The 13,019-nt window shown below is 32.9% G+C and overlaps 1 protein-coding gene across 5 annotated transcripts in view; it reads left to right on the top strand.

Annotated features, from left to right (window-relative positions):
- Positions 1-13,019, top strand: part of Rttn (rotatin) — a 168,747-nt gene that overhangs the window by 76,307 nt on the left and 79,421 nt on the right. For all 5 annotated transcript variants that reach the window (XM_010607718.3, XM_019205464.2, XM_019205453.2 and 2 more), the window contains one exon: positions 11,994-12,148. In XM_010607718.3, the coding sequence (XP_010606020.1) occupies positions 11,994-12,148 (155 nt within the window). The remainder of the gene's footprint in view (positions 1-11,993; positions 12,149-13,019) is intronic.

The following is a 13,019-nucleotide window of genomic DNA, read 5'->3' on the forward strand; positions in this document are numbered from 1 at the left end:
AATATAATCTATGTCTAATTTTTTTTTTCCTGTACCAGGGATCAAACTCAGGCAGGACCTTACACTTGCCAGACAGGTGCAGTGCCATTTAATTACATCCCAGGCCCCATTCATGATTGAATTTTAGAAAATTATTACAAAGAAGACACATTGTCACTATTCCCTTTCAAAATACTCCTCTTTAAATATATTCCATTATTCTTGCCACTTTCTGAAGCAGTTCAAGAAGTTCTCTTTCATAAGATTCTTTATAAAATATAATGAAAAATAGAGAAAATGCTGCTGCCAAGTGCCATTGAACAGATAGGAAGGCTTGTAAAACATTATGTTGTGTTGTCATCTACCTTACTCACCGGATCTGGCACCCTGTAACTTTTGTTCTCTAAATTCAAAAGAACTATGAAAGGTAAATATTTTATATTGATTCAGGACATCGAGGCGGCCACAACAATGCAACAATCAACAACCCTCCAAAAGGAGAATTTACTGAATTGATCAAATAGAGGGAGTAGTATTTTGAAGGGGATTAGGCAATGTGTCTTTTAATGTAATTTGATCACACTCATGTGGCTGATGTCCATATGTAATTCTGCGTTCTGTCCAAATTTTACTTAATAGAGAAGCCTGTGGCCATTCTATCTATCTGTACCCTTATCCTATGTCATTTTTCTTAGTTGCACTTAAATTTCCACCCTGTATTGGTCAGCTTTTCCGAGGAAAAATGCCTGACATCTGCAACCTAAAGGAGATAGTGTTTGACTCAACATTTCAATTCATGGACAGGTAGCTTCAGTACACAAACATAATGGCAGAAGGACTATAGCTCACCTTATAGAGGATGGAAGCAGAGAGATAGATAGTGGGAGAGCTGGAGGGAGAGATATACCCTCCAAAGCCATGGGTGAAGTTTTGGGTTGAGGTGCACTCTTTCTGTACTTAATCGTTATTTTATTATTAAAAGAAGTGAAATTCTGTCAAATGCATTTTCTGTATCCTGTTTCTCAGAAGGTTTCCCCCTTTGTTCTGCTAATGTGGTGTATCACATTTATATATTTGCATATGTTGAACTTTCTTTGAATCATTGGATGTGTCCTGATATTTGATGAATCCCATTTGGTCATGGTGAATGATCCTTTTTACATGCTGTTGGATTTGGTTTGTTACTTTGCTGAGGTTTTTTTGCATCTATATTTGCATCTATCAGGTATGATATTAGCCTATGATTTCCCTTTATTGTTCTTGTCTGCCTATGGTATCAGAGTAATGCTGGACTCATAAAGTGTGGTTAGAAGTGTTTCCTCTTCACAGTTTGAAAGGTTTGGTATTCTTTAAATGTTTGGTAGAATTCTGCAGTGAAACCCTCAAGTCTTGGATTCTAGGACAGGAGACTTTTTGTTACTAATTAATGTCTTTTCTCCTAAAGTCATGATTCAGTCTTACTAGAATGTATTTATCCATTTTTTCTAGGTTGTCTAGTGCTCTGGCATATAGTTATTTATAGCAGTCTCTTATGATCCTTTGTGTTTCTGTAAGGCAATTGAAATGCCTGCTGTTTCATTTCTCATTTATTTGAATCTTTTATTTCTTAATCTAGTTTATCTTTTCAAGAAATGAACTCTTGATCTTGATGTTATTTTCTATGTTTTTTATCTCTATTTTATTTATGTTTTGCTTGATATTTATAATTCTCTGCCTTTTACTAACTTTAGGCTAATTTCTTGCTTTTCCAGTTTCTTGAGGTATGATATTAGGTTGTTATCTTTTTTTTAATGTAAGTGTTATTGAGTGAATTTACACATACTCTAAGCTTTGATTCATTCAGTGTCAATTTTGTTTGTCTCCAGATGTTTTTAAGTTATCCTTCTAATGTTTTTTAGAAGCATGTTGCTTAATTTCTATGTTTTTGAGAATTTCCTGAAACTATTATTAATTTCTGCTTTCACACCATTATGATTGCCGAATACACTGAATATGATTTCAGTCTTAAATTTGTTAAGACCTTTGAAACATACACTTAAATGATTTTCTAGTATAAGTGTGATATATATTTTATAATTTCATAATTATAATTTTATAATTATAGAATTAACCTTAAATGCTACCATAGTTCTAAGTAATTATACTACTGTATACTGGTAAGGTAATTTTAAAGGATTTATGGTAAATTAAATTTACTTGATTTGACTTTATATGCTATCAAGCCTTTATTTGGAAAGTTTTTACTTTATGTCTTCATTTATTACTACTAATAGTGGTATGTATTACTAGTAATACATAATAATAGTAATACATACTTTAAGGGTAAGCGAAGATGATTTAAACTTCTATCAGGAGGGTTTACTCTTGTGCTTTAAGATTAAATTAGAAAGTGTTAGGTAGCAGCCAGTATTCAGGATAAAGAAATCTTAAAAAAAATTAAATGACTTTTGAAGTTTGTTATTTGACATGACTAAAATAAGTGACAAATTATTTAACATAATCAGTGAAATTAGCATTTTCAAATAAATTATTTTGACATATAGACATGTGAAATGATATCCAAAAACTGTGGTTGAAAAACTGAGGCAGATTATCTGGCAGAAATGCTAATATGAAGTGAAAAACAAAGTCAGCTGATATCTGGGGGGAAGATTTAGAAATGAAATCTTCATGTGTCTTATGAAATCATTTATTTATTACCACTGTACTATACTCATTAGGCACTTTAGGAATTGTCCCACTGTTCTATATTTTAATATAATGATAAATTTTAAATATAAAAAAATAACCCAGTAGTGCTGAACTGAATATCATTCTTATCAGAATGAGGTTTTTGGTAAAACTTCATAAAAGTTAGGTATCTTTTTGTCCTCTTCCCATTTGCAAATGAAGGAAGAGGGAGAAAGGAGGATATAAAAAAGAGTTAAAATGTGTCATATATATGTATGAAATACCCATAATGAAAATAGTCATTATGTATCGCAAACATGTACTAATAAAAATTGAAAAAACATTTTGACAGTGTTTTATGGGTCTCCCTCAAGGATACCCTGGCCAAGTTTCATTTGAAAAGCCTTTATCTATGAAGCTTATTTCTGGTACTTAGGTATAAACCTTTACCTTAATATAGATTGTATTTCACTTTAGTGGACTACCAGCCATTTTGGTGTTTCACACATCATGGTAGAGATGTTTGAGATTATTTGTGTCACTGCTGCTCATTGCAGTAAACACATATGTATTAGCTGAAATGTAACCACTGCGATTTGGACTAGAATTTGATGTGAGTAATTGTGTCCTTGACACATCATATTTATTATAAGATCTTGATGATGTCTTAAAAGAAAGTGGAGTTATCATTTTTCTTTTCTTCCTTTGGTGAGATTATTTAGAACTACATATGTCTCTTTCTTGGCTGCCTTTCCCATAACAACAGTTTCATGTGCTGTCAGATTTCATTGCGGCTATTGCACATCCCTTTTGTGAATGGATGTAAAATTGGCGCTGATTGATGACAACAGTGTATGCATAGAGAAAGTGAGCCATCATTATGGGAATTGTGCTTTGGAGGTCAGCAGTGACAAAATGATGTTTAAAATTAGCATTGAATACTGATGTGAAAAGATCAAAACTTCTGGTATGATTAATTATTTAAGATCAATAGGCATCAGTAGAGACATCTCTTATGCTCCTGTTTTACTCAAGAAATGGTAATTCATCCAATATTTTAGAGGTGGTGTTGCTGAGTTTCACTGAATGTTAATGGAAACACGTGAATCAAAGATATAAAGGGGAAAAGTATCAGTAGTATACAAGCAGAAACAAATTGGTAAAATAATGAGATTCTTTTAGAGAATTTTTAATTGTAGATACGCACTGTTATCATTATACTAATCAGTAGCTTCTACTTAATTTTTATCTGTGTATCAGAATTAATAATTCATTATAGTTAAATTATATGCTCCATGATGAGATTTTCATGTTAGTATGAATACTTTATTTCATTAGTATTTGTGAGAGTCTAACGGTATTTTGAATGTGAGTCAGCCTTTATTTAGGGCTAGGTACTACAAAAAACATTTACTTTAGTTAGAATATTAAATATGTATCTTGGTTTTTTATTCAGATGTGAAGCACTAATTTTGCAGTTATATTTTATGTAATTTTAGCTGACCTAATGGTGTTTGTTGGTCAAGAAAAAAATTGGGAAAATTACTGCTCAGATAAAAAAGTCGTAAAGTACATTAAAAGCAAAACATCTCCATCCATTGCTTTTCAAATGTCCTTAATTATATTATTTATGATTGTGTGTACTTTATTAAAGAATATCTATGCGGTACAATATGGAGATTTTCCTTCATTTCTAAATTTCTTTTCTCTAAAAGTTATGCAGTTTTTTTTAAATTGAGTTTTTCGGTACATTTTAGGGATACAGTACAGTTACATTCATTGTTGGGATCTTGTACCTCTATGTGACAGGTTATGCAGTTATTTTTTAATTTAGTTTTTTTCAACATGAAGGATTTTTAAACAACAATAATTAAATTTAGATTTTATCTTTTATGTTTTTTTTTTGCATGTACTAGTGAAAGAGTACTAAGGATGGAATAGATTCCTCTAACCAATCACTTTGGGAGGCTGGGTCAGGAAAATCACAAGTTCTAGCTTAGAATGAGCACTTAGTTACTTAATGAGATCCTGTCTCAGAATAAAAATGGCTGGGGATATAGCTCAGTAGAAAGGCTGAAGGTTAAATCCCCGGTGACAGGGAAAAAAAAAATCAGTATGTGTTATTAACTAGTTTTAGAGTATGATGCTTCTTGCTCTGCCCTTTGTATGAGGAGGGCAGAGGTAAGGGGAAAAAATGAGAATCAAGACTTGTCATGTAGAGGTACAAGATCCCAACAATGAATGTAACTGTACTGTATCCCTAAAATGTACCAATAAACTCAATTAAAGCTGAAAAAAAAAGACCTCTTTATAAGTCTCTATCCTTCTGAAATAAGGAAGTGAAAATGAAATGCTTCTAATTTAATAAAAATTAAATGAAAATGTGTTTTCTTTTTAGCATGTCTATTAATGTGATTACTACATATTTTATATATCTGTTAATATGGCTGCTATTGTTAGACATAATCTTTATATATATCTTTAGTACAGTTTTTTAAGTTGGAAAAACAAGACAAACTTCACAGAATGCTAGTTTCATTTGCTTAATAGCCTTTAAAATTGGCAAAGAGTTTAGTATTTTTTTTTTTTTAAGAGTTTAGTATTGATAATCCTCAGCATTGGCTTGGGTGCTGTGGACCTTTTTACTTCCTGCTTAATCATGTACATTGGTATACTTTTTGCAAGGACAATTTGGCAACATATAGTACAGAAGTTAAAATTTAAAAAAAGAAGTTAAAATCATTATCATGATTTGGTTTAAATTTCCTTGTTCAGAATTTGTATAAAAGACATAAATTAATTGGTGACACTTTTTCTTGTAGCTCAGTGAAAATATGAATCATTGATTACCTAGTAGGAAGTATTATAAATCCTGTTTGATAATCAGATATTAAAATAGTTTTGAGGAAATATTGATAATAACATTAAGTAGAAGAAAATATTTATTTATTTTTTGATACTAGCTACTCACTCTAATTCAGGTTGGCCTTAAACTTACTACGTAGTTCAGGCTGGCCTTGAATTCTTGGCAGTCCTCCTGCCTTTGTCTCCTGAGTGCAGGGATTATAGGTTTTTACCACCACACAGCAGAAAATAGTTTTAATAGCAAATTTTTCCACTTAATGTCAGATTTTTTTCTTCTAGGACACTACTGCTCCATAGAGTGCTCGTAGATTCATTTTATTTGTTTTTATGTCTGTATTTTTATTATTACATGTTAGTTTTACAAAATATTGGGTTTTACTGTGGCAATTTTTGTACATGGATATACCATGTTTTGGTCATACCCATTCCCCCATTACCTTACTGTAAACTCCTCTTTCTTTCTACTCACTATTCTCTTCTTGTGTAATAATGTCCCTTCTTTCATTTTTCTTTTTTAAGATTCCATATGTTAGGGAAAATGTTAATACTTGTTTCTGGCACATTTTGCTTAACATGATGATCTCCAGTTCTATTCCTTTTTCTGCAACTGACAAGATTTCATTCTTCTGTTTGGCTGAATAATATTCCATTGTTCATATGCACTACATAATTCTTTATCCATCTATCCATAGATTGGTACAAAGGCTGATTGCTTGTCTTGCCATTATGAGTTTTGCTTCAGTGAGCATGGATATGCAGATATCTCTACAGTATGCTGGCTTCAATTCCTTTGAGTATAACTGGTAGTTCATGTGGTAGTTCTACTGGTTTGTTTTAAACTTATGATGTTGGGCTTGCCAGGCAGGCGAGTTATTTGAGGAATCTCCATATTGATTTATATGGTGGATGGCTATCTCATTTACATTCCTACCAAAAATGTACAAGTGTTTCTATCCCCCCACATCTTCACCAGCATTTTTTAAAATATTCTTCATGATAGACATTCTGAATAAATAAGATCAAATCTCAATGTAGTCATGATTTGCATTTTCCTAGTGGCTAAAGGTGTCAAATACTTTATAGTTATTGTCCATTTGTGTGTCTTTTCTTTTTATTTATTTATTTTTGTTTCTTTTAAAAAATGTCTGCTCAGTTCATTTGCCCATTTTGATTGGATAATGGTCATTTTATTATTTTTGAGTTCTTTATATATTTTAGATATTAATCCTCTTTCAGAAGAGTAGTTGGAAAAAATTTCTCTCCCATTTTGCAGACCATCTCTTCACATGTTGTTTCTTTTGTTGTGCTGAAGCTTTTGATTTGACACAATCCTGTTTGTCAATTCTTACTATTTCCCTAGCTAATGAAGCCCTATGCAGGAAGTCATTGTCAGTGCCTGTAACTTCAAGTGTTTTGCTTTTGTTTTCGTTTAGCACTTTCAAAATTTCAAGTCTTATATTTAGGTCTTCAAGTTAATTTTTGAACAATGAGAGAGATGATTGTTTCAGTTTTCTGTATATCAGTAACCAGTTTTCTCAGAACCATTTGTTAAAGAATCTCTTTTCTCCAATATATGTTTTAGATCCCTTTGTAAAAAATCAGATGGCTGTAAGCTTTTAGATTTATTTATGTTTCCTCTATTCTGTCATGTCTACTCACCATGCCATGCTGTTTTTGTTACTGTGTCTCCACGTTATATTTTGAATTCAGGTGTTGTAATGTCTCCACCATTGCTCTTTTGCTCAGGATTGCTTTTTGTTCGAGATTGCTTTGGCTATTCTGCATTTCTTCTATTTCCATATGAATTTTGGTATTTTTATTTCTGGTTTTGTAAAGGATGTCATCATTGGTTATTTTGATGAGGATTGCAGTGAATATGTAGGTCATGTCCAGTGATATTGTCATTTAAACAGTATTAATTCTGCCAGTCTGTGAATACAAAAGGTCTTTCCAGCTTCTCATGTCTCTAGTTTCTTTCTTCAGTATTATGCAATTTCCATTGTAAAGGTCTTTGGCATTCTTGGTTAGTTTAATTCCTAGGCATTTTATTTTATTTTTTGATATTATTGTGAAGGAAATTATTTTACTGATTTTTTTTTTCTTTCTTTCTTTTGATACCAGGGATCAAACTCGGGACCTTTTACTTGTGAGGTAGGCAGTGACACCACTGAACTAAATCCCTGGCCCTTCACTGATTCTTTTAAAGCTAGTTCATATATAGAGAAGCTATTGCTTTTGTACATATGTTGATTATCTTGCCACTTTGCTTAATGTATTTATCAGATTGAAGAGTCTTTTGTTTAGAGTCTTTAGGGTCATTTAAATATAAGATAAAAATCATCTGCAAATTAGGAAAATTTGACTTTTTCATCCTTATTTGTTTCTATTATGGCTTACACTTAAAAACACTTTCCAAAAGTCTCATATGAGTTGGACTTTGGGAATGTGATTGGATTATAGGGGTGCCAGTTTTATCAGCGGATCAGTCAATTGGCAACTGCCAATTCTTAGCCAGTTCTTAGCTGATTTGGCTATTAGGAAGTAAGTTCCGGTTGGAAGAACTAGGTCACTAGGCATGCACATCTAAAGAGTATATATATTTTTTCTAGCTCTCTTCTGCTTTCTGCTTCCTGGCTGCCATGAAGTTTCTTTTGCCTTGCCCATCTGCCATGCAGTTTCTGCTTGGAGCCAACCAACTGTAAAACGAAACCTCTGAAATCATGAGACAAAATTAACCTTTTCTCCTTTGGCTGTGTATGTTAGGCATTTTGTCCTAGCAGTGGAAAGCTAACTAATTATAGTAGCCCTTTATTTCTCTTACCTAATTGCTCTGGTGAAAATGTCAAGTACTATTATATTGACTTGGAATGATGGGAAGTAACATTCCTATCTTATTCTAGATTTCAAAGGAAATGCTTTTTGTTTTTCAGCATTCAGTATCATTTTTCCTATGGGTTTGTCATTTATACCCTTTATTAGGTTCAAGTATAATAATTTTTCTACCAAGGTTCTTCAGAACTTTTTTCATGAATGGATGTTCAGTTTTGTCAGAGGGTTTTTCTCCATTAAGATAATCATGTGGTTTTGTCCTTAATTCTATTTATGTAGTATAGTATGTTTATAAATTTGCATATGTTGAAGAGTCTTGTATCTTGAATAGTTTAAAGGACATTGGTGTTAGTTGTTTGAAGTTCTGGTAAAATTCAGCAGTGAATCTATTGGTCCTGGGCTTTTCTTTATTTGTAGAGTTTCAATCTCATTGCTTGTTATTTGATCTTTTAAGGCTTTCTGTATCCACTCAGACCAGTTTTTCTGGGTGATGTGTCTCTTGAAATTTATCTATGTGTTCTAAAGTCTCCAATTTATTGAAATACTGATTTTCAAAATAGTCTGTGTATTTCAGTTTTATTTGTTGTAATAGCCCCTGTTTTGTCTCTAATTATATTGATCTGGAGTAGTCCTTCTCCTCGTTCTCCTCCTCCTCCTTTTCCTGCTTTCCCCCTCCTCTTCTTCTTTCTCCTCCTCCTCCTACCATCTCTCTCTCTCTCTCTCTCTCTCTCTCTCTCTTCTCCCTCCCTCCCTCTTTCTTTCTCTCTCTGTTTTTCTTTGGTTTATAGGGCTAAGGGTATTATTTATCTTTTCAAAGAACTGTTTCATTGACCTTTTGATCCTTTAGTCTTTAGTTCATTGATTTCAACTCTGATTTTTATTATTTATTTGTTTCAATTGAGCATCATTTTAATTTGTTTTTTTAGACCTTAAAATGTTTCATTAGGTTATTTATTTGATCTCTCTCTCATTTTTTAAAAATATAAGCACTCATAGCTATAACTTTCCCTCTTAGAACTGCCTTTGCTATAATACAGAGATTCTGATATGTTTTGTTTCATTTTCATTTGATTCTAGGAATTTTAAAAAATGTATTCACCTGATTTCCTCAAAGATCCACTGATTATTCAAAAGTGAATTGTTTAATCTCGAAGTATTTGTGTAGTTTCTCTTGCTGTTGATTTCTAATTTCATACCATTTTGATGTGATAAGATGCAAGAAATTATTTCAGTTTTGTTTCATATTTGTGAACACTTGCTTTATGGCCTAAAATATGAGGTATTTTAGAGAAAATTCCATGACTTTCTTTGGCTTAAAAGAATGTTTAATTTGACTGACAGTTTCTTTGTTGTCTCTTTTGTGGACCACCTATCTGTTGGTGAGAGTGAGTATTGAATTACTGTATTGGGGCCTGTCTGTCCCTTTTTGGTGAGTAGGCTTTCTTTAGGAAGTTGTATATATTTACATTTGGTACATATTCTTGGTGGGTTATTTCCTTTACCAATATATAGTGACTTTTTTGGTCTTTTTTTAATGCTTTGACTTGAAGTTTGCTTTGTGAGGTAGAACTGCTCCTGCTTGCTTTCAGATTCCATTTGGATGGAATATGTTTTTCATTCTTTCACTGTCAGTCTGTTTCTCTGCCAGTGAGGTATGTTTCTTAAAGGCAGGAAAAGGCTGTGTCTTGTTTAATCCAGTCTCCCAGTCTATGTCTTAATTGGAGGATTAAGTCCACTTATAGAAAGAGTCATTACTGAAAGGTACATTATTTTGTTCTTATAATGTTGGATTCATTTCTAATGCTCGTTTTCTTACCTGCAATTCCTCTTCTGTTTTTTTTCTTTTTGATCTCTTTAAAGTATGATCTGCTGGGATGGCTTAGTGGTCATGATATCTTCATGCTTGTCTCAAATGGTCTGTATCTCCTTCGATTTTGCAGGATAGATTTGCTGTATGTAGTATCTGTGTTATTTTATTTTCCCACCGGAAATACATCACTTCATGCCCTTCTGGTCTTTAGTGTTTCTGATGAATAAGGTATTGTTATTCTGATGGATTTGCCTTTATGAATGGCTTGATATTTCTTTCTTATAGCTTTCAGTATTCTTTCTTTGTTGTGTATCTTGGCAGTTTAAATATAATATGATGCGTGAAGGTTCTTTTCTAGTCATGCCTGTTTGGGATTTTAAATGCCTCCTATATCTGGATGTCCATTTCTTTCCCACAATTTAGGAGCTTTTCTGCTATTATTTCACTCAGTAAATTTTCTGCACCCATAGTCTATGCCTTGGTAACTGCTTCTGTATCTGAAATTCATATCATCTTTCAGTTGTGTCTTACGGTTCTTGGATGTTTTGTTCATAATTTGTGTTTTCTTTATTACTGTTTGATAATGTATCGGTCTTCTCTGCAAGCTCTGAACTTCTATCTTCTGTTTCATCCAATCTATTTGCGAGGTTTTCTACTGAGTTTTTTGTTTGATTTATAGAGTGGCTTATTTCCAGGATTTCTGTTTGGTTCTTTTTCATAATCTCTTTTTGCTGAATTGCTCCTTCACTTCAGGCATTTTATTTCTCAATTTATTCAGCTGTTTATTTTTGTCTTCTTTGAAGTCCTTGATAAAAGTCAGCCTTTTGAATTGTTTGTGCAGCATTTCATCCATTTTAGTATGTTTGGATTCAGTTATGAAGACTTAGGAAACTTTGGAGCAGGCATGTTGCCTTTTTTGATATTTTTTATGTTTCTATGTTGAGATTTGCATATCTTTTGGGATGAATATCTTCCACTTTTATCTGGGAGTGATGACTTGATCCTCTGTATTACTTAGGAGAAAATAAATCATGGTAACAGTGACAATGGAAAGACGAACCAGATATTGAAATACAGTAAAAAATAAATAAATAAAAGCAAGAGCTTTATTATTTAATAGAAAATAATATGGAATAAACTAAGAGGCTGCCGTTGCTGTGGAGGTTCCCCACCAAGCCAGAGTTGGCATTACAGATTGCTTCATACTTTTCTCTATGTTGCCTCTCTATTTTTACATGCTTCTTAGCTTTCCTGTCACCCTTTCTTGATTCTCAGAGGGCCTTCCTTCTCTTTTTGGAATATAGTTTATCCTTTTTAATTCTTAGCTTTTCTCACTCTCAGAATAACATCATAGAGACTTCTATTCCACCATTTATTCAGAATTCATAGATTCACTTTAAAATGCTTATTGTGTACCTCCTGCACACCCAGCCATGTACTGTAGAAAACAGGACTCCTGATTTTAGGGTTCTTGTTGTAGAATTTAATTTAATATCAGATTTGTGTATACAATTCTGTTTATATTTCCACTAACAGAAATGGAAAGAATAATGTGTACCAATGTGCATGTCTGTGATGGATGATTTTATGTGATATATTTTTCTTGTTGTATTTCTGTTTTCCTCAATTTTTTATAATAGATGTGCTTTCTTTTTGTTGAGGTAACATATTAAGCACCTGTTCAGTTTAGAACATCTTTATTAATGCAGTTATAGCCCAGACCTACCAGTTAAGTAATTAAGTTAGTTAATCCAGAACAATTTGTAACAAAAATCTTTATAGGAAACAGGAAATAATTCAATTAGAGAGTAAATACAATTTTTAAATTTTCACTTTTTAGAATCCAAACCCACTGTTAGACCTGCTAGTTCTGACAGAGTCACAGGCACAAGAAGAAACAGATGACATCCGGACTGCTGTCAGGCAACAACTGCAAAAAGAACTCATTGCTTTTTTCAATACCTTGCTGCTCAGTTTCACGGCAGTTACTGACAGGTACTATTTGTATCATTGAAGTTTTGGGAACATTTATACTGAACGTAGTTTTCTTCTGATTTTCCAATGTTTAACTTCTCATTTCTTTAAAATTAAGATAAAAATGCGTAAGTACTAATCAGTTACAGTTAGTCTGTGTTTTGTTTGACTTTTTTGTGTAACTTGAATGTACCTTCTCAATCTCTAAAATGCAGGTATACACACATACACACACACACACACACTCACTCACACTCACACAGAGTATTAGGGAGAAAATCGAAGTGTCTGTTTTTCCTCTGCTCTCACACTCAAGTCAACACAGAAGACATTTGACACCAGATATATGTGTTTTTCTCTACCAGCAAGCAAAAAATTCTGTAACAGTGTACAACATCTGTCTGTTGTCTGATTCAAATTTTAAATTTTCTGATATTTTCTTTCTGGAAAGAGTATCTAGTCCCACATGTTGAGGGCTCAGTTCCAAGAGTCCCTACTCACCCCAACTATACACATCAGCCGGAAGGCCCAGGTTGTTTTACCAGTTCTTATGTCCAATTGGCTGTAAACTAGGATTGTAACAACCTTCTCCTTGGGTGATTATTATGATGCCATAATTGGCTCACAAAACTCAGATATACTTACCTGGTTACTCAGATAAAACTTACCTGGTTTATTATAAAGGATGTGACAAAACATACAGGTGAAGAGATGCACAGTGCAAAGTGTAGCTGTCTGGATGTGCCACCTTTCAGGAACCTTCACATGTTTACCTATCCAGAAATCCTCTTGGGTTTCTATGGAGACTTGCATAGACATGATTGCTAATAAACTAGGTTGGAAACCCAGTAAGGCAGGCCCACTTGAACATTTTTTTTTTTTTTTTTTTTTT

The sequence above is a fragment of the Fukomys damarensis genome, unplaced genomic scaffold (assembly GCF_012274545.1).
Source record: "Fukomys damarensis isolate Sample0158 unplaced genomic scaffold, DMR_v1.0_HiC HiC_scaffold_30, whole genome shotgun sequence".
NCBI classification, from domain to species: Eukaryota; Metazoa; Chordata; class Mammalia; order Rodentia; family Bathyergidae; genus Fukomys; species Fukomys damarensis.